At 41.8% G+C, this 18,477-nt stretch overlaps 1 protein-coding gene across 16 annotated transcripts in view; it reads left to right on the forward strand.

Moving 5' to 3' along the window:
• Positions 1-18,477, forward strand: part of DLGAP1 (DLG associated protein 1) — a gene marked incomplete at both ends in the record, with an annotated part of 320,951 nt that overhangs the window by 206,359 nt on the left and 96,115 nt on the right. For 8 of the 16 annotated variants that reach the window (XM_079717233.1, XM_079717225.1, XM_079717235.1 and 5 more), the window contains one exon: positions 8,455-8,484. The exons of the other annotated variants lie outside the window; for them this stretch is intronic. In XM_079717233.1, the coding sequence (XP_079573359.1) occupies positions 8,455-8,484 (30 nt within the window). The remainder of the gene's footprint in view (positions 1-8,454; positions 8,485-18,477) is intronic. 16 annotated transcript variants of the gene reach the window in all.

The following is an 18,477-nucleotide window of genomic DNA, read 5'->3' on the forward strand; positions in this document are numbered from 1 at the left end:
CCCAGAGTGTGTGAACGCGCTCAAAGGATGTGGGTTATGTCGGTCTACATAGTAACCCTGCCATCTGGGGAGTGTTTTCTTTTAAATTATATTATGAATCTTATGCGTAAATGGAGATCTTCTTTTCTCTGATTGGAGCCCTACTAAACCCTCTTTAAAAACATATTGTAGGGAATTCCCTGCTGGTCCAGTGGTTAAGACTCGGGCTTTACTGCCTTGGACCCGGGTTCAATCCCTGGTCGGGGAAAGAAGATACCGCAAGCCATGCAGCATGGCCAAAAAATAATGTAAAAAAAAATTTTAACAGTGTACATAGGCCCATTTGGAGACTACTGTTAAGAGAACTATAACGAGGCAAAGGAAAATCCTTTTAAAATTATGAAACGGACATTTTAAGGACATTTATAGGGACCTTATTTCACATACAGCAAAAATGACAGACTAAGGACTTAAGGAAACAGCAGAAAAATTTTAAGAAAGACAGTTTCCAGTGGACCCATCTATTTTCCACATGAACAAGACTCAATAAGTACAGAAATACATTTTTTAAAAAACAGTAGACTGCAAATTAGATATTAAGAAAATAGCCTTGGAAGCAGAGGTAATGGACGGTATGGAATCTACCCAGACATCAGCCCTCCTGCAGTTTTTTCCGGCCACAGTTTTGGATGAAGGGGTAGGTCAGAAAAGAGCTCACAATCTAGTAAGAAGTTATTTCTAAACTTAAATTTAGAAATCATTTAGAAAGTTGAGTACCCACAACTTTCTTTAGATTCTCAGCTCCCTAATTTCCAGCAAAGACATAAATGTGAGAACACGGACAGTTTTTTTTCCTCTGCTCTCCTGTGCCCACACACACACACAAGCAATTTTCAGCTTCCTCTTCTCTGCACAGCGGTGACCAAAAGGAACTTCAGCAACTTCAGTTGTGCTGAGCTGCCGTCACAGACAGATATTAAGTCACACTGTCTTTCCTCAGTTACAACAACTTTGAATCCAAAAGTTCACAGTGTGTGAGAGAGAAGAATAGTGACACAGTTATTAGATTCTCCGGTGAGGAGGGGGTCCTTATCAGCTGCATCAACTATTTCCATTCATCTACTTAAATATTTATTCAGCACTGTGTCCAGACACACTACTTGACTCTGGAAATCGTTGATCAAAGTGTCTTGCTCACAATCTAGAAGTGGAAGCTGGCATTCATGAAATAATCACAGAGATAATTGCTCTGAAAGAAACACAGTTCTTGCAGGAGAATCTACTGTAACAAAGGAACTAATTTAGAGGGTCAGGGAGAACTTCCCTGAGAAAATCCTCATAAGCTAAGAGCTGGAAGATCAGGAGGAGTGACAGAGGGCACGTGTTAATATTCAGAGACCTAAAGGGTCGTGTGACCGGAGTACCGATTGCTAAGGGCTGAGATGCCAGGTAAGGTCAGAGAATTTGGGCTCAGGTTCAGTTACCTGTTACTACATAACATATGACTCCAAAACATAGCAAAGGAGCTTAAAAACAACTGCTTTAGTATACCCTACAATCTTATGGGACATGAACTTAGACAGGGTTCACCTGGATGATTCTTCTGTTGCATATTCAGCTGGAGGTTAGGCTGGTCTAGGAGATCCGGGATGGCATTATTCACAGGTTACCTTAGTTTCAATGTCGGGGGGTATGTGCTCAGTTGGGGCTGTTGAACAGAGCACCTGTAAGTGGCCCCTCCAGCACTGCAGCTTTAAGACGTCTTACAGGGTAGCTCAGGGCTCCCAGAGAGAGTGCCCGGGAGACAGGAATTATTAAGGCCGGGCCAAGATAGCATCATTTTCACCATATTCTATTGGTTAGAGCAGTCACAGAGCCCACCCAGGTCAAGGGGAACAACTGTTCTCAATGGGAACAGTTTCAAATAATTTGTGGCTATATTTAGTCAGCCATGGTTCACCATTGGACACAAACTCTTTACATTCCCCTGTAGGCAAAATGTACTGCCTCCTAAAGCCGTCCAGAAAAGTCATCTTATTATGGCATTAAGTTCAAGTTTGAGGTCCAGGTTCTTACCATCTAAATAAGGGTCAAGTGCTGATAAGGCATCTTTGATAAAGCTCTCTAGTACTGCTGCTCTCAATATGAAGACTTGTGAACTGAAAAGTATAAAACTCCCACCATACACACACACATACCAACCCAGCATATACGGATGATACAGAGGTGAGATCAATGCAGTGAGCATTCTCATTCAAAGAGTGGAGGAACAGGAGGCACAGAGCAATCACTGGCCTGTAGCAGTTCTGAAATCCACATACTGCCAGTTCCTTGACTTGGAGGGCCCAGTCCTGCTCCCTGACTCTCTGCAGTTCTGGTTGCCACCCTGAAAACTCTTGGTCATACCTCCTAAGTTATCCTGTTTCCATAATGTCTTAGTTAGCTCGAGCTGCCATAACAAAGTACCATAGACTGGATGGCTTTAACAACAGATATTTATTTCTTACACTTCTGAAGCCTGGAAGTCTGAAATCAGGGTGCCAGCATGGTCAGGATCTGGTGAGGACTCTCTTCCTGTCTTGTAAATGGACACCTTGCTGTGTGCTCACATGGCCTTTCCTCAGTGCATACATGTGGAGAGGGAGAGCAATATATTTCTCTTCTTTTTCTTTCAAGGGCACTAATCCCATCATGGGAGCCCCACACTCATGACCTTATCTAGACCTAAGTAACTGCTAAAGGCCCTATCTCCAAATGCCATCACATTAGGGGTTAGTTAGGGCTTCAACGTATGAATTTGGGGAGGGGGCGAGGAGAACACAATTTAGTCCTTAGCACATAAGAAATGGCATTTGCCACTGAATAATCTTCTCAGCCTATTTCCTGCCCATAGACGTTTGGGGGCTTTAAAGACTCTTCCACTTTGAGCTACCTCTGCCCATTTTTATCCAAGCTGATAATGTGTACACTAATACACTACTCTTGAAATCTTTGTGGGCCTCCTATGAATCTTATTAGACTTCACTCTGTTAGACAAAACACACATCCACAATTCTCCTCAAGACAATCCCTTCTTTGGCCTGGGCTCAGAGTCAGGGTGCTGTGGGAAAACACCCTTAGGATTCTTAGAAGAATTTTTGTCTCTTTTAGAAGCTTGAGGCACACTTAAGTCTTTCTGAAGGCATAAAAAAGGGTCTTATGGCCACACGCTTGAGATGATCTCCACCATCAGTCAATTTCTAAGTTGAGAACCTCTTGCCTTTGAAAAAACTAGGAATGTGAAACCGTTTTATCTTTTTTTAAACCAACAAGTACTAGCTCTATATATTTCTTCTAAATTTTGCTTGAAAACTGAACAGTTCCTTTTTTTAACTCGTCTTTCTTTATACATTATCATATGCAACTTTTTTAAAGAACCAACTGGCACTTTAAGCATTCTACCTGCAAATCTCCTTACTAAAATCTATGAATTCATCAGGTATTTTTTTATTTTCCATGTTACTACAGGTGACAACGGTGCCAAGCGTCCTGTCTCTACAACAGAAGAGTTGTCTTTTCTCTAGTCTCCCAGTTTGGGAGGACGGTGGCAATTTTTCCCTGTCCTACTAGCTTTCACCAGCAGTCTCCTCAAGGCCTTCTAGCTTCTTCCCTCAGCTGATGTTGTTTGTCAGAATGTCTAAACCTGGTCTCTCCATCACAGCAGTCTTAGGACTTCCAACCTGGTATGTCAGGGTTTCCAGAGACAGAAAAATGAGGCGGCCTGTTTCATAAAGCCTGGGCACAGACATTGGGAGAGCATCACTTCCACTGTACTTTAATGGTCAAAGCAGTCTCAGAGCTGGCCCTGATTCAAGAAGAGGGGACATAGCCCACATCTCTCTATGGGAGGTGTATGGAAGAATTTGTGACCATTTTTATTCCACTATGGGTGACATCATGTAGGGCTTTGCAAGTCATGTTAAGGCTTTTGAATAAAGGCTTTTATCTTAAAAGTAATGAAAAGCCATTTAAGAATTTTAAAAGAAAGAGGATATCACATAATCGGACTTGCCTTTTGAAAACATCACTCCAACTGCAGTATAAGAATGCACTGGGGGACTTCCTTGATGGTCCAGTGGTTAAGACTCCATGCTTCCAATGCAGGGGGCACAGGGTTCAATCCCTGTTCGGGGGAACTGAGATCCCACATGCCACAAGGCACGGCCAGAAAAAAGAATTCATTGGAAGAAGGTTATTAAAAACAGAATGGCTCTTTCTTAGTTCCTCTTTCTCAATCCATATCTTATCATAGAGATTCCTGTGAACATTACTATGGCAATTTGGCCTGGGGTAATGACAATAGAGGCAAGAAAACTGCAGATTCTAGAGATATTTGGATATAAAATCAATTAGCTAATACTCCTTGAAGTCCACTTAGGGCATAATCTTGCTTCCAACCCTAACCCTAAACCTAACCCTAAACTTAACCCTAACCGTAACCCTAAACCTAACATTGCTAAACTTACTTCTTGGGGACTTTTTACATTATAATCCTGAAACCTAATCTCTACTGTAATTTATGTGTATTCACTCCATACATCAATGTTCACTAATCTCCATGAAGACCAGCCTCTGAATAGAAATAGTCAGTGGTCAACAGAATAAAATCTAGGATTCTGCTCAATGATATCCACAATTAAGATAACATGTTTGAATTACACTTGCTGGGATTGATCAGATTTTCTTTTAAGATACCTGGAAACACTTGGGAAATATCACTTATTCATTTGATAAATATTGATTAAGTATGTACTGTATGCCAGGCACTGTTCTGGTCAAGGGAGTTACAGCAGCAAGCAAGAAAGACCAGGTTCCTGTTCTCATTCTGCTTACATTCTAATGAGGAAGAACAGCCCAAAACAAAGAACCAAATACTAAATCAATGAGATAATATTTAAGTAGTGATAACTGCTATAAAAAAAAATAAAAGAGAGAGATGGGCCAGAGAATTCTTACTGGGACTGCTCCAAATACAGTAATAAAGGAAGGATTCTTTGAGAAAGTGACATTTGAAGTAAAAGCTGAATGAAGAGAAAGAGCTAGCTGTGGGAAGATCCAGTAGTTTGGGGGAGAGCATTCAAGATGGAGGGAGCAGCAAGTAGGGGTGGAGCGGGGACAAAAAGGAATTAGCACTGCAAAGTACAGAGAGAAAACCAAGTGGCTGAAGCATTTGAGCGAGGGAGAAAGTCACCTGAAATGAAGTAGAAGAAATAAGAAAATAAGCAGGAATACATCACATAGGGCCTCAATGTCCAGGGTTAAAAATTTGACGAGTATTTTAACAATAATGAGATGTCATTGCAGGGTTTTAGTGAGTCCTAGTCATTCACACTTTAGCATGAATTATTTTAATCTGACCCTTTCTCCTAAGAATTACTTTAGACCAACTGAGGTGAGTCATGAGGTGGAAAAAACATTTCGGTAGACTATGAAGATTTAAATGGGGGAGAGGGGATGGGTAGGCTCCACTGTGTGTATATATACATATATGTATGTGTTCTGGCTCACCCTGAATTCCAGGCAATGTCAATGTCAGCCAGTCACCAGATAATGTCTACTGTGTGTCCTAGAAGTCAGCAGTGCTACATGTAGCTTTTCAGCACCAACGTCAATCATTTCTTAAATATTAATATTTTTTTAAATATTTCTATTTTAAGATAAAGGAAATATCTTCTCATTCTATAAATTTTTGTATAATGTTAATATTAGCTACCTAACCAGATTTAGCCAGTTCTAGATTTTCACTATAACATAGTTAACCTTGCAATATAAAAGCCTATCCTGCTGTAGGGAAAAGCTTGACTTGGGGTTTAAAAAAATAAGGGAAGTACATATGGAGTAACAAATGACTAATGTTTTTGTTAAAATAATGTTTACAATTAGAGTTCTAAAGTCCGAATTTTGTTTTTTAATGGACCTTTTTATCCCTTACTCTATAAATGCATTCCTGGGCTCCCATCCACCACCACCCACATCTCACATAAGAAATTCTTTAGACTTTCTTGCTTTACTTGCATCAAGCCTGTTTCTACACATTGATTAGATCACACTGTTGTCCTTTCATTTGAGCGACAGTTGCTGACACCATAGTTGCGCACAAAAATAAACATGGCTGGAAAAAAATCAATATTCTGTCCTGGTTTCCTGCATAAAGATTCCACAGTTTAAAAAAGACAGGATCATTGCTTACTAAGCCAATGACTCATACCTCTTGGCATGGTTGCCTGACCAAAAGAATGCCAAAACCGTTTAGCTTGTGTTCTTAGTTGATGGTCAATGACTGTTATTTCCAAGGTGACCTATGTATAGTATATTTTTGCATATGACAGGTTTAAGAGGTTGTGAAATTACTGGCAAAATAATAGTAAATGCTCAGCTTATTCACATTTGGCTTGTTTGGTTAAATTACAACCCCTTTTGTGAATATCTCAGAAAGTATTTGGAAGGTCAAGACTTTCTTCTCTGGGCCTGAGTAGAAAGAAACATCAGTTATGGCCATGGTGTGCCAGACCTGGTTCATACCAGCTGGCAAGAGTCAATTGTTACATTGTCAGGAATTTTCTAAGTCCATTATTAAACATAGCCGTTATTACAAATCAAATTAGACAAACTTCCAATTATAATTATGTTAAAAAACAAAGGTAGGGCTTCCCTGGTGGCGCAGTGGTTGAGAGTCCGCCTGCCGATTCAGGGGACACGGGTTCGTGCCCCAGTCTGGGAAGATCCCACATGCCACGGAGCGGCTAGGCCCGTGAGCCATGGCCGCTGAGCCTGCGCATCTGGAGCCTGTGCTCCACAACGGGAGAGGCCACAACAGTGAGAGGCCCGCATACCGCAAAAAAAGAAAAAAACAAAGGTAATAAATACCTAAAACTCTTTACTTCTAATTGTTTGACTAGATTTTACTATCCATGCTCTTGGGGTTTTTTATGGCTCCTGTCTGTGTGTGGTGAAACACTACATGATGGTTTTGCTACTACCCATCTCTTCCCAAAGCCACGTTTGGTGACATCAAAGCTGGTACCTCGACATAGGCCTTAGTGGGAGCATTTACATAGTGTTGATGTTGAAAGAGTTTTAATTTAATGAAAATAATTTATACAAAAGTGAAAAATAGTTTAACAGCAGATCACATAAAAGATATAATGATAATGAATTTATTGGGAAAAAGCAAACTGGGATGAAATTCAGTGCATGATTTTGTCAAATCATGATTGATTTGCTGGCTATGAATACAAGAGTTTGGCCCAAATCAACAAAAGTATTCTGTGAGACTCTATTGGCTATATGGAACTTGCAATAAAGAAGACAGTATATTTTATTATTATGTATAGTTTGTGGATATCATTTATATCAGTAAAACTCATAATATATACACATAATACAGGCACACTTTTTCCTCTGGAGAGTCCCTTGTTAAACATTGACCAGACATTACTGGTTCCACAGGAAAGATGAAATTCTACTGGTAACTTAAAAGCAGTTTTTTTCAGAAAGTTATAAAGGAGAGCGAGTTTGTTTCTTTGCGAACATAATCTGTTAAAATCAGTGTGTGTTCAAGCTGATAGCAGTTCGGTTTGCCAGTATGAAAAAGGGTTTTGTTTCCATTTTTCCTTTAAGACTCCTCCTGTTTGCAAGAGAACCAGAATTTCAACCCAATGAAACTGTAGACTTTTTTTTTTCAGCCTAAGGTATCATGGCTATCACATAGGGTTTGGGAAATATTGTTTATTTATAATTATGACTTATAAAAAAAACTTTCAAAATCAAACTATTGGGTCAGGTCTAATTTAGTTTAGTATTTTCACCTTTCAATTCACCAAAAGGCACATGAATATCCAGTCAAGGGTAGTGTCTATTTGCTTCATGAAAAATTTGACAAGCTCAGCCCCTCCACTGACCTGCAGGGGATGGGAACACTGAACACAGGAGACCAGAAATGGCCTCAGGTCCAATCACCCCAGAAAAGGAAGTTGCCAGATCACACTATGATTTTTAACCACCTATTATGTATTTCAACAGAAACCCTGTCCCAACACGTATCAAATGATCTCTAAACACAATTTAAGTAGGAAATATTAGACCTTGGTGTCTTTTTGAGTGAAGTTTTTTCAATCCATCATCCAGCATGATTTATCTACAGACATAGTCGTTCAAACTATTGAGACTTGGCCTTTGTTTCATCCAAACACACGTCAGATCCCTTATTTAAGTGAAAAACTCTCCCAAATGGCACTAGTGGGGAGATGAAGACACTCATGAGGTCTAATCAACGACTGAAAATTACTTCGTTTTTGAAGTTGATATCTGTTTACTTGAATTCTCAAAAAGCCAGGGAAAAAAAAATCCAGATGTGAAGCATGTATGTATTGTGAGAAGCCTGGCAAAGGTAATTTGGATCCATTCTATAACTGCCACTTTTTGTTTTTATTCAAGGTGTCATAAAACTGAGTTCTGCAGTTGAAGGTACGTTTTTACAACCACAAAATCAATAACGTTTTGCTTCGAGGTTGCACCGCGTGGCTTTGTAGCTACACTGCTTCTGTGGCCGTGGTGTCTGAAGCCATGTTCTAATTGCCAGCTACCGCCATTCCATCTGTGTTTCTCCTCGTCCTGGTCCCTTTATGCCACGCGTCTCTCAGCGCCCCCATGAGTGGCCTTAACACTGACCCCAGAGGCAGCATTGATGAGAGCAAATGTGTTTGGTTCTGTCCCTGATGGGATGGTCTTGGGCCCAGTGCTCCTTAGAGAGTCCCTCCCTCTGCAGCATCCTTATCTGAGGCTGGACCTTGAGTCTTGTCAGGAACCTTGCCCCCCTTTCAGTAGGACCTTTTCTAGAGGGTTTTGGTCCCTTATCCCAATGTAGCAGACATGTTTGCCCAGGGATGTCTGCAGGCATGGAGTCATTATAGCTTCCTGATGAGAAAATTAAGTGGTTAAGGCATTTGCCAGTCTCCAAACATGAGTTACCACCCAGGAGGTATTGCAAGAACCAGCTTCCTTGAGTGTCACCCATGTCAGCCACAGTGGGCAGTCCCCTGGAATTGTGCATTCGAGAAACTGAGAAGAAAATGAAGAGGGGTTTAAAGAAAAAGGAGGGTCGGTGGGGGAAAGAAGACACAGCTGTGTTTCACTGAGTAACCCCCAAAATGATGTTAAAAACACCTCATTGTTTGAAATGACTTACTAGTTATTGGTATAAAATCGACCATCTTTCCCTCAGAGGAGCCTACATTTCACAAGTAGGGAATGTGTCATTTTCTCTCTTTGTGAGTGTCTGTTTGTTGTGGGGGGTGTGTGTGTGTGTGTTCTCATTTATTGGGGATTTGTCAATCATGCTTTGGAGGGTTCTTCATCTCCACTTAATCAGGGGAGACTCCTTGGAAGAGGTGGTGGGCTTTAAGGTGAGTTTTCAAATTTCAGAAGAGATGTGGCTTCACGAATGGGCAACGCATGGAGGTGGAGAGAGGGAAAATGCCACGGGGGTTGGAGTGGTGAGACCACCTGCTAGACTCAAGCAAAGGGACTGGGTGGGCTGGAGTTGGTAGGCTGGGAGATGAGAGAGGGACTCGGGAATGTCCCCACGGGGCTGGCACATCCAAAGTGGGGGCTCTGTCTTTTTAGTGGATTTAGTACCACCGTATTTTGCAAAACACATTAAAAAGGCAATAATTCTGACATTCATGGCAGAAAGTGCACTGCTCTCTCAAGTAAGGAAGGGACCAGGAGATGGTGCAGGCAGTGGCATTTCAGGGTCAAGAGAGGAGTTAAACGATGTCCCTCAAGGAACGAGGGAGGGCACAGTGCACGTGTCAGGCCCCTGCAAGGCCAAGCAGGGATTCAAGGTTCCTCTGCACGGAAACACGGAACTTTATTGAGAGATGATCCAAACCTCACCCTGGCTAACAAAACAGAAGACACAGCAATGAAAGCAAGCAGGACCATGAGAATGACTTTGCCTGTGGAAACTCCCAGTGGCAAGTCAAGCCGTGTTTCAGTTAATTATCTGTAGAATTCCAGATAACAGTGGGCCCACACTGGGCTGTTTGGATGTGTTATCGAGGAATGGCTTTGAAGTCAGAGTTTTTAATATTGCCTGCTTGGCCTAAGCACAGTATTCCACTTACAACAAAAGGATGGAAAAACACATTTTTTAAAAAGCCAGAAAGCCAAGAGAACATTGGATAATTTAAAAACTATTGTTCTGGGGCTTCCCTGGTGGCGCAGTGGTTGAGAGTCCGCCTGCCGATGCAGGGGAAACGGGTTCGTGCCCCGGTCCAGGAAGATCCCACATGCCGCGGAGCGGCTAGGCCCGTGAGCCATGGCCGCTGAGCCTGCGTGTCCGGAGCCTGTGCTCCACAACGGGAGAGGCCACGGCAGTGAGAGGCCCGCGTACCGCACAAAAAAAAAAAAAAAAAAAAACTATTGTTCTGCTAGAACAATGGCCCCGTAATCATTTTGCTCGTAACTATGGTTACTCCTGGTCGCATCTGAACCCCCCAAACAGGTTTATGGTCTTCAGAGAAAAAGAAGAGTGAGGGAAAAGAAGGGCAGGGAGCAGAATGACTGCCTGGGGCTTTTTCAGGAGCATCCTCATCACTCTGAGTTCCTGGGGCTCACAGGGAATGGCCCTGGGTACCAGAGGTCAGGACTATTTCGACTGCTGCTTGAGCATCTTTTTGGCAGCTTCTTGGCTGCAGGCTGTAGTAGCTTGAAGGCTTGGGAGCATGCTGTGTTGTAGCTGTGTTAGAACCTGTGTGTCCAGGGGGCCCCCGGGGCGCCGTTGTTGAGTGGAGGGGGTGTTCCACGCATGCGCTCTCCGTGCATCTGGAAGGGGAGAGTTTGACAAGCATGCTTTGTGGGATGTACATGGGACACCGTTGTCTCGATTCAAAATCAAACCTCAGATGGTGGTGCTTGTGAATGCTTAGCTCTTTACTGGCTATTTTCCATCTGCGGAATGGACTCAAGGAGGCTTCTACAGCTTATGAAGTCAAGAAATATGCAGATCAGTGGAGGGCATCCACTGCCAGAAATGAAACCTATTTCCTTTTCTTTAAAAATGACTCTGTTCTGGATTATCCTAGAACTCTGAAAATGGCACTAAGGTTTTAGGTAGGTTATCCTTTTCTTTTTCTCTTCTTTTTAAGGAAAAACAATTGTCAAATCATAAGAGACCGTCAACAAAGATTCCATGTGCTACTTCCTACTGAGTATTTTTGTTATGCAGTTCTGTCTGTTCTCTTTTTCTGAAGCAGGGGTGCCCCCTTCAGCATTTTGCAGCTTTATGTAAGCTTCTAAAATCAGCAGAAAGGAAAAAGCTATTTATATCACGGGAATGGTAAGGTTAAAAGTGAATGGGCCTTTCACATTTTAAAGACTTAAAGTTACGGTGAAAGAGAAATACACATCAATACTTTCTTTTGCGATGAAGAAAAAATATTTGAACAGGAAAAAATTTAGGTTTGAAAGAAATAATTGCAAAGTTTTGTTGATAACACTGATGAGTTCTGGACTCTAATTTCAGATTGATAACCCCAAACTCAGAAAATTGGGGGGAACTCCCTGGCTGTGCAGTGGTTAGGACTCTGCGCTCACTGCCAAGGGCCCGGGTTTGATCCCTGGTCAGGGAACTAAGATCCCACAAGACACGTGGCCAAAAAAAAAAAAAAAAGAAAAGAAAATTGGGTAAGAGAGAAACATCCAGACAGCTAACTGGGGAGAAGGAGAGATAGTTGGGGCGATAGCAAGAATTCCATGACAGAATCTTCTAAATATTCCTCTTAAAAGGGATTTTCCCTCTTGAAATTGGAGCAGGAAGAGGCACATATTTCCACAAGTAGGACCAATGTACTAGCCTGTCCAAGCAAAATGAGAAGGGAGGTCATGGAAGCACTGAGTCATGCCTGAGTTAGAACTGCCCTGACATCCTGCAGGCATCTTTCCAGGGAGAGAGCAGGGGAGAGAGGGTCCAGCCCCAGCCAGAAGCTCCTTATCCGACTCCCAGCTCACTTGGGGCTGGGAGGCTGCAAGCCTGGAGGCTGAGGACAGGCCTTTGCAACTGATAACCAAGTGCACTCTGTGAGGAGACTTGCCTCAAAGGTGACTTGTTTATCCCTTGTAGGTAGGTGACAATCCGAAATTTCAAAATGATGCCAAATTCTTCTGAAAGCCTCTATGAGGGAATGAAGTTTGGCTTCTTTGGTAAAGTTCCATGTCTTTCAAAATGGGAACAGATGAGCCTCTAGGAAGAAATCTAAGAGGCGAGATGGTGACCCAAGCCCCCACTGTCGATGGCCCCTTTGGAGGGAAGGCTGGGTTTTCAGTTAACACCCGAGGTAACATTTTGATTGTGAATCCCGTGTCTCAATGAACAGCTTCGATTTCATAAACAAAAGCTCTGCTGGGCTTGTGGAGCTTTTTTTTCCCTTTTTCTTCTTGTCACTTCATTTTATTTAGATAATTTTTTTCTTCCAGTGTTATTGAGATATAATTGACATACGGCACTGTATAAGCTTAAGGTGGACAGCGTAAGGATTTGATTTACGTACATCATGAAATGATCATCACAGTAAGTTAATGAACATCCATCACCTCATATAGTTAGAAAATAAAAAAAATTTTCCTTGTGATGAGAACTTTTAGGATTTACTCTCTTAATAACTTTCATATATAACATACAGCAGTGTTCATTATATTTATCATGTTGTACTTAACGTCCTTAGTATTTATTTATCTTATAACTGCAAGTTTGTACCTTTTCATCACCTTCATCCAATTCCCACCTCCTAACCCTCCATCCCCACTCCCCACCCCCTACCCTACCACCACCTCCCCACCTCTGATAACCACTAATCTGATTTCTTTTTCTTTGAGTTTGTTTGTTTTTGAAGTATAATTGACCTACAACACAATGTTAGTTCCTGGTGCACATCATGATTCAATATCTATATACATTACAAAACGGTCACCACTAGATACTTCGAAAGTGTCTTTCTTCATGGTAATGACTTGTGTACCACAAACCCCACAGAGCAGGGCACTTAAGACTGTTGTCACATCCAAGGTGATGTTCTCTGTGGCCTCAAGGCCTCAGACCCAGTGAATGGAATGACTCCTCAAGAATAGGTAAAAATAAAATAAGGAAAAACGTGACTCAATCTTTGTTCCCATTTTCAAAATTCACAGCACCCGCAGCTTCATGTCTGTATTGTAAATCTGTAAAAATAGAGCTGCTTTTCAGTTATGAAGCGTTGATCGGACCTTTCATGTGTGTTGAGGAATGAGATACTTTTGCTTAAGAAATTCTGTTTTCCATAATATGACATGCAGTGTTTCCAAAAATGCCCCAGTCTCAGTCTGTTTGGACTGCTATAACAAATTACCATAGATTGGGTGGTTTAAACAACAGGAATTTCTCTCTCACAGTTCTGGAGCCTGAAAGTCCAAGATCAAGTCCCTGGCAGGTTCCTTGTCTGGTGAGGGCCCCCTGCTGAGTTGCAGACAGCTGACTAGGGAGCTCTCTTGTGTCCCTTTCATAAGGGCACTAATCCCATTCACAAGGGCTCCTCCCTCATGACCTATTCACCTCCAAGACCCCACCTCTTAATACCTTGGTGGTTAAGATTTCAACATATGAATTTTGGGGGGACATAAATATTAAGTCCATAGCAACACCAAGTGAATTTAACATTTAAAAAATATTTCAAATGTATTGATATCATTCCCCCCCAGATGAATTTTGTTCTTGTCATTGTATCTTTCTTTTTTTGAGCAAAGCCATATACTCGATACATCAGGTTAGACTGTGGTAGATCCATTAACAAATAGATAGCTGATTGGACCTCTTTCTAGTAATAAATTTAGGATAAAGATTCAATATGTTTACTACTGGAAATCAAAGCAAAACATTTTTACAGACCTTCAAGTCAGAGAGCAACAGAGATAAGGAAGGGCTGCCTCCAAGGAAAGAATCCCTCCCCATTCAACCAGAGTGAAGGAGGGCAGTGTGTCAGGGATCTAAAAACAGAATATTGTAGAAACTGAAATCAAGACTCAAGAAAGTTGTTTCTGCAAAGACACCCAGACCCTCTGCCTACAGGGCTAACCTGGACTCTGGATCAACTGTACTGAGCAATCAGGGTTCTCTCCTCAAAAGTATTTTGCAGGGCTTCCCTGGTGGTGCAGTGGTTGAGAGTCCACCTGCTGATGCAGGGGACGTGGGTTCGTGCCCCGGTCCGGGAAGATCCCACATGCCATGGAGCGGCTGGGCCCGTGAGCCATGGCCGCTGAGCTTGCGCGTCTGGAGCCTGTGCTCCGCAACGGGAGAGGCCACAGCAGTGAGGGGTCCACATACCGCAAAAAAAAAAAAAAAAAAAAAGTATTTTGCAGAGCATTGTTATACTTTTGGTGAAATTGTACTATTAAATAACAATGTCTCTGGGAAGAATGAGCACTGAGCTGAGAATTTACCAAGTAGCTTCCAAAAACTAGGACCCTCCTGAAATGGCAGAGATAGAGTCATGTGACCCATAAAATGGAAGTTGAATTTTGCCTAAACTGCAGTCTTTGTTGGGATGACCCTCACCTTGGGAAGAGTTCACCTCCAATAACCAGTGGCAGCATTTCAGAACTTTCTCACAGTCACCTTTTTGTTTTGTGTTGTTTTCCTTTTTCTCCTTCTCGCCTTCCCTCTCCCTCCTCCTCTATTCCAGCTGCACTTCTGTTTCTGCTGTGTCACAGAAAGCAAAGTAGAGGGCCCTTCAGGCAACAAAAGGCCAACCACTAACTGGATGGTTTTGGCAAGTAACTACTTGCCTAGTTATCCAATAAGATGGAGATCTCTATTGCCTGGGTCAGCTGAAAAGACCAGACAAGCTGCTGTATGTAAAGGACTTAACCTAGTTTATGGTATACAGTAGGTGCTTCTAAGCTCTTGTTCTCTTCTCTACCTTTCCCTCTCTCTGCTGACTTCCCAAGCCACCCTGCAGCCTTCCCTCTCTGCAGGGTCCAAAGATCTAGCCAACAAGTGATCACTTCCACTGAATTATATGGCGGCATGCTGCTGAAAGTGTCATTTTGGGCAAAGCCATAGAAAACAACCAGAATAAACCTTTGCTTCTCTGCTTGGAGAGAGTTTTGAGGGAAACAGCTCCTCAGATGGGAACAGAGCTCCTTGATCACCTCAAGGGAGCTCCGTGCCCAAGTGAACAGGGCTGGGGTCCAATTGCAACCCCACTTGGAGGTATTCCCATCAGATGGGATCATTCCCTTACCTGCTCATCCAGTCTTGGGTGGGGTGGGGAGGAGAGGAAAGGTTTCAGCTGGTCTGACAAACAAACTGTTAGGTAAACACTGATTTTATCAATATTAATAATGTTTTCTTATGAACTAGTTTATAAGGTCACAATGTTCCTGAGTGTGCCATTTGTCAACACTAACCAAAAATATGGAAGTTTTTGAATAAAGAAAACTAAAGAGACAACAACCACAGCCATCCAAAGAGCAGCCTTCTATAAATCTTTACATCTATAGCCAAAAACTAATAAAGTCTGTGCTGAATAAGCAGCCTTGAGCACCTAGCAAGAGATTAGCATAACTCAGAAGACAGTTTGCTTCCAAAGCACCAAAACATACACTTCACCACCCTCCCTGGGGCAGGAAATAGAAATTTATAAATCAAAGGCAAGCTGTAAAGGAAAATCTGCCAGTTTAAGTCACTGATTTATTTCCTTGCTTTCCTTTTTGTTTTTTAAGAGAGTAAGTTTCAGTGCTTATGTGTTGACTATTTTTAGCAATCTTCTGGAAGTTTTCAGTGTACACAAAGCTCTTACATAAAAAAATAACCAACTCTATTATGCTGCATTAAGAAGGCAGCTTTTAAGGACAGTGGTCTAATTTGCAGTCTTTGAAGTCAATTCAATAGTGATTTCAAAGCCACTTCTAGTATTTTGGTTCCAAATTTAGAAAATGGCCTTTACATTTTCAATCTAAAATTGTGGTCTGGCCTTACTATTAATTTTGGAACACACCATAATTTAGACAACTGCTGAAATCACTTAAGGCTTTGGTTTGGAGCATGAAGCTGGAAAATCACACCCTCTTAAATTACACATCACATCCATTAAAATTAACTGTGAAATCAACTTGATGTTGACCCTGTGTGCATTTGGTATTCAACTAAGATGCTTACCTATCTAAATATTGCCACAGCTGTGTATACAACTGTTTTGTTGAAGCCATTAATGCTTTAAGTTGGAAGAAGACACATTATGACTTTAGTTTGGTTTCACTGAGGAAAAGCCAAAGCATTTTTACAATAATACATCAGAGAAATGCAAAATCAGATACCAGTCCCAAAAGCTTTATGGATCTGAAATGTTTTGGAGATATGTATGGATTTTCAGGTGTTTCCTGGTTTCAACCAACATGTATGCTTAGGTGGAAACAGAAAGCTAACGGATACAGCTCTCCTGAGTACAGTTTTTCTTGAACACCTGGCTGTTAGGAGATACAGAGGCAAGTTTAATTTCCTTTTAAGCCTTCTGTATACCATGGTTGATTTTATAGATGGCCTCCTCAAGTGTAAACTCCCAACACTGAGGTTGGAACACACTCTACTGGAGGACAGTATAGAGCAGTATAAAGGACATTCCTAGGTTCAAACTTTGTCCCCATAACTCCTTGGCTGTGCTGTAATCTGAAGCAAGTTACTCTCTCTGAATCACACTTTCCTCATCTATAAAATGGGCTTAAAAGTACTGAGTAATCCAGATGATTAAGAGGCCTAAATAAAATGAGATCCTGTTGAAGTACCTAGTAAAGTGTTTGGCACATAGGTATTCAATATATTTTAGATGTTTATATGTATTGTTTTGTTACTGTCTTTATTTTTATTGCATTGGCTCAAAAACTGAATTCTCAAAATCAATGCGTCTACTTTTGCTTGATGTTATTTCATAAGTTTTTAAGAGTAATGATCATGTGCCTAAGTAATTATGAATTTTGTTTTTTTACTAAATTGAATATAATTGTATTGCACGTAACCTAATGGAAATCTAACCAAAGTTAGATACAATCGAAATCACATGGTACTTAGGAAAAATGATCAGCATGTCTCTAAATATCCTTTACTCCACTGTTTTCCTTTCTTCATCTGGTAGTTAATGTGGTTTAAGTTTGGAGCATTTTTTTTTTTTTTTTTTTAGTGGTACGCGGGCCTCTCACTGTTGTGGCCTCTCCCATTGCGGAGCACAGGCTCCGGACGCGCAGGCTCAGCGGCCATGGCTCACGGGCCCAGCCGCTCCGCGGCATGTGGGATCTTCCCGGACCGGGGCACGAACCCGTGTCCCCTGCATCGGCAGGCGGACTCTCAACCAGTGCGCCACCAGGGAAGCCCTGGAGCATTTTTGTTTTGTTTTAATATTGCTTTGGAATAACATTACTCCAGTAAATATTCCTCAAATTAAAAATAGAACACTTTAAAAAATATCACCCTAGAATGATTTAGAACATACTAGCCCTTTCAATAGCCCAGCACTTGTAGAATATTATATTTATAACGTACATTGAGGGAAAGAATTCAGCCTGTTTGAGGCCTATGGCAGCTGGCACAGAAAGACTTTATTTCCAAACATATTTTATTACTTTATTGTTCTTAACCTATTAAGACAAAATTAATAAAGTTATTAAATATCTGCATTATGCCACGTCTCATATGAGGCCATGAGGAAAGACAGATGAACCAGACGTAGTTCTCCTATCTAGAAAATGTGGCATCTATGGAAACAGATCATTACAATTTCATATAATAAAAATGTAGTAGTAGGAGGAGATTAAAGGAGTTACATGAACATAGAAGTCAGCCTATGAATTCTGCCTGGGGATCAGAAAGATGCCCCAGCGAAAGACATACAGAAGGCAAAGCGGAAGCGGTGTATCTGCAGGTGTACTGAACCCCAGGGCAGACAGATCCTGGCCGACACCTCCAGGAATCAGATGCGGCCGCTCCCCGGCACGATCTCGCCAGATGGCAGGAGGGAGAGGCTGGGATCCTTAGAATGGGACACATGTAAGTGAACATCCTCCAGAATGTGTGGCTACAGTGAGGAGCTCTGGTCTCCGTGATCCCACTGAGGACGGGGGTCTAGGTGCTAGTGGAAACGGCTCTCAGAGAACACTGAGCAAGCAGCCCCGTACCCTGGAGGTGAAGCTGTGCATTTCACCCGTGCACTTGGCTTTTGCCTTAGGCAAATCTTGCCCTCAACCTGCATGGAACCTCACAGGCTCCTTTAGAAAATTCACCCTATATCATTTAAAATATACCACAATGATCCACATCTGTTTTTGGTTGTTGTTTTGTGGTTTGTTGTTGGGTTTTTTTTGTTGTTTTTGTTTGTTTGGTTGGTCAGTTGGTTGGTTGGTTTTTTTGGCCAAGCTGCACAGCTTGCGAGATCTCAG

Source organism: Hyperoodon ampullatus, assembly GCF_949752795.1.
Source record: "Hyperoodon ampullatus genome assembly, chromosome: 13".
Lineage (NCBI taxonomy): Eukaryota > Metazoa > Chordata > Mammalia > Artiodactyla > Ziphiidae > Hyperoodon > Hyperoodon ampullatus.